The sequence below is a fragment of the Eimeria mitis genome, genomic scaffold (assembly GCF_000499745.2).
Source record: "Eimeria mitis Houghton genomic scaffold, Emh_scaff1186, whole genome shotgun sequence".
In the NCBI taxonomy this organism is placed as follows: domain Eukaryota; phylum Apicomplexa; class Conoidasida; order Eucoccidiorida; family Eimeriidae; genus Eimeria; species Eimeria mitis.
The window spans coordinates 10032-10242 of record NW_013568083.1 but is presented as its reverse complement, the minus strand read 5'-3'; the positions used below and the strand labels follow the sequence as shown (position 1 = coordinate 10242).

Here is a 211-nt window from a genome sequence, read left to right as displayed (position 1 = left end):
GCTGCAGCAGGGTGACGGGTTGATCCCAGGGGCCGCCGGGTATAGAGAGCACCTTTGCTGCAGCCATTGATGTTCCTGCTGTTGCTGCTGCTGCTGTTGCTGCTGTTGCTGCTGCTGCTGCTGCTGCTGCTGCTCCCCCCTGATCCCGCTGCCGCAACATGGATACAGCAGCAGCAGCAAGAGACAGATCTGCTTCTGCGTCTGCTGCTGA

The 211-nt window shown here is 60.7% G+C and overlaps 1 protein-coding gene across 1 annotated transcript in view; it reads right to left on the bottom strand.

Annotated features, from left to right (window-relative positions):
• Window positions 1–211, bottom strand: part of EMH_0031450 (uncharacterized protein) — a gene marked incomplete at both ends in the record, with an annotated part of 3735 nt that overhangs the window by 3110 nt on the left and 414 nt on the right. The window contains one exon of the mRNA XM_013494520.1: window positions 53–211. Within this exon, the coding sequence (XP_013349974.1) occupies window positions 53–211 (159 nt within the window). The remainder of the gene's footprint in view (window positions 1–52) is intronic.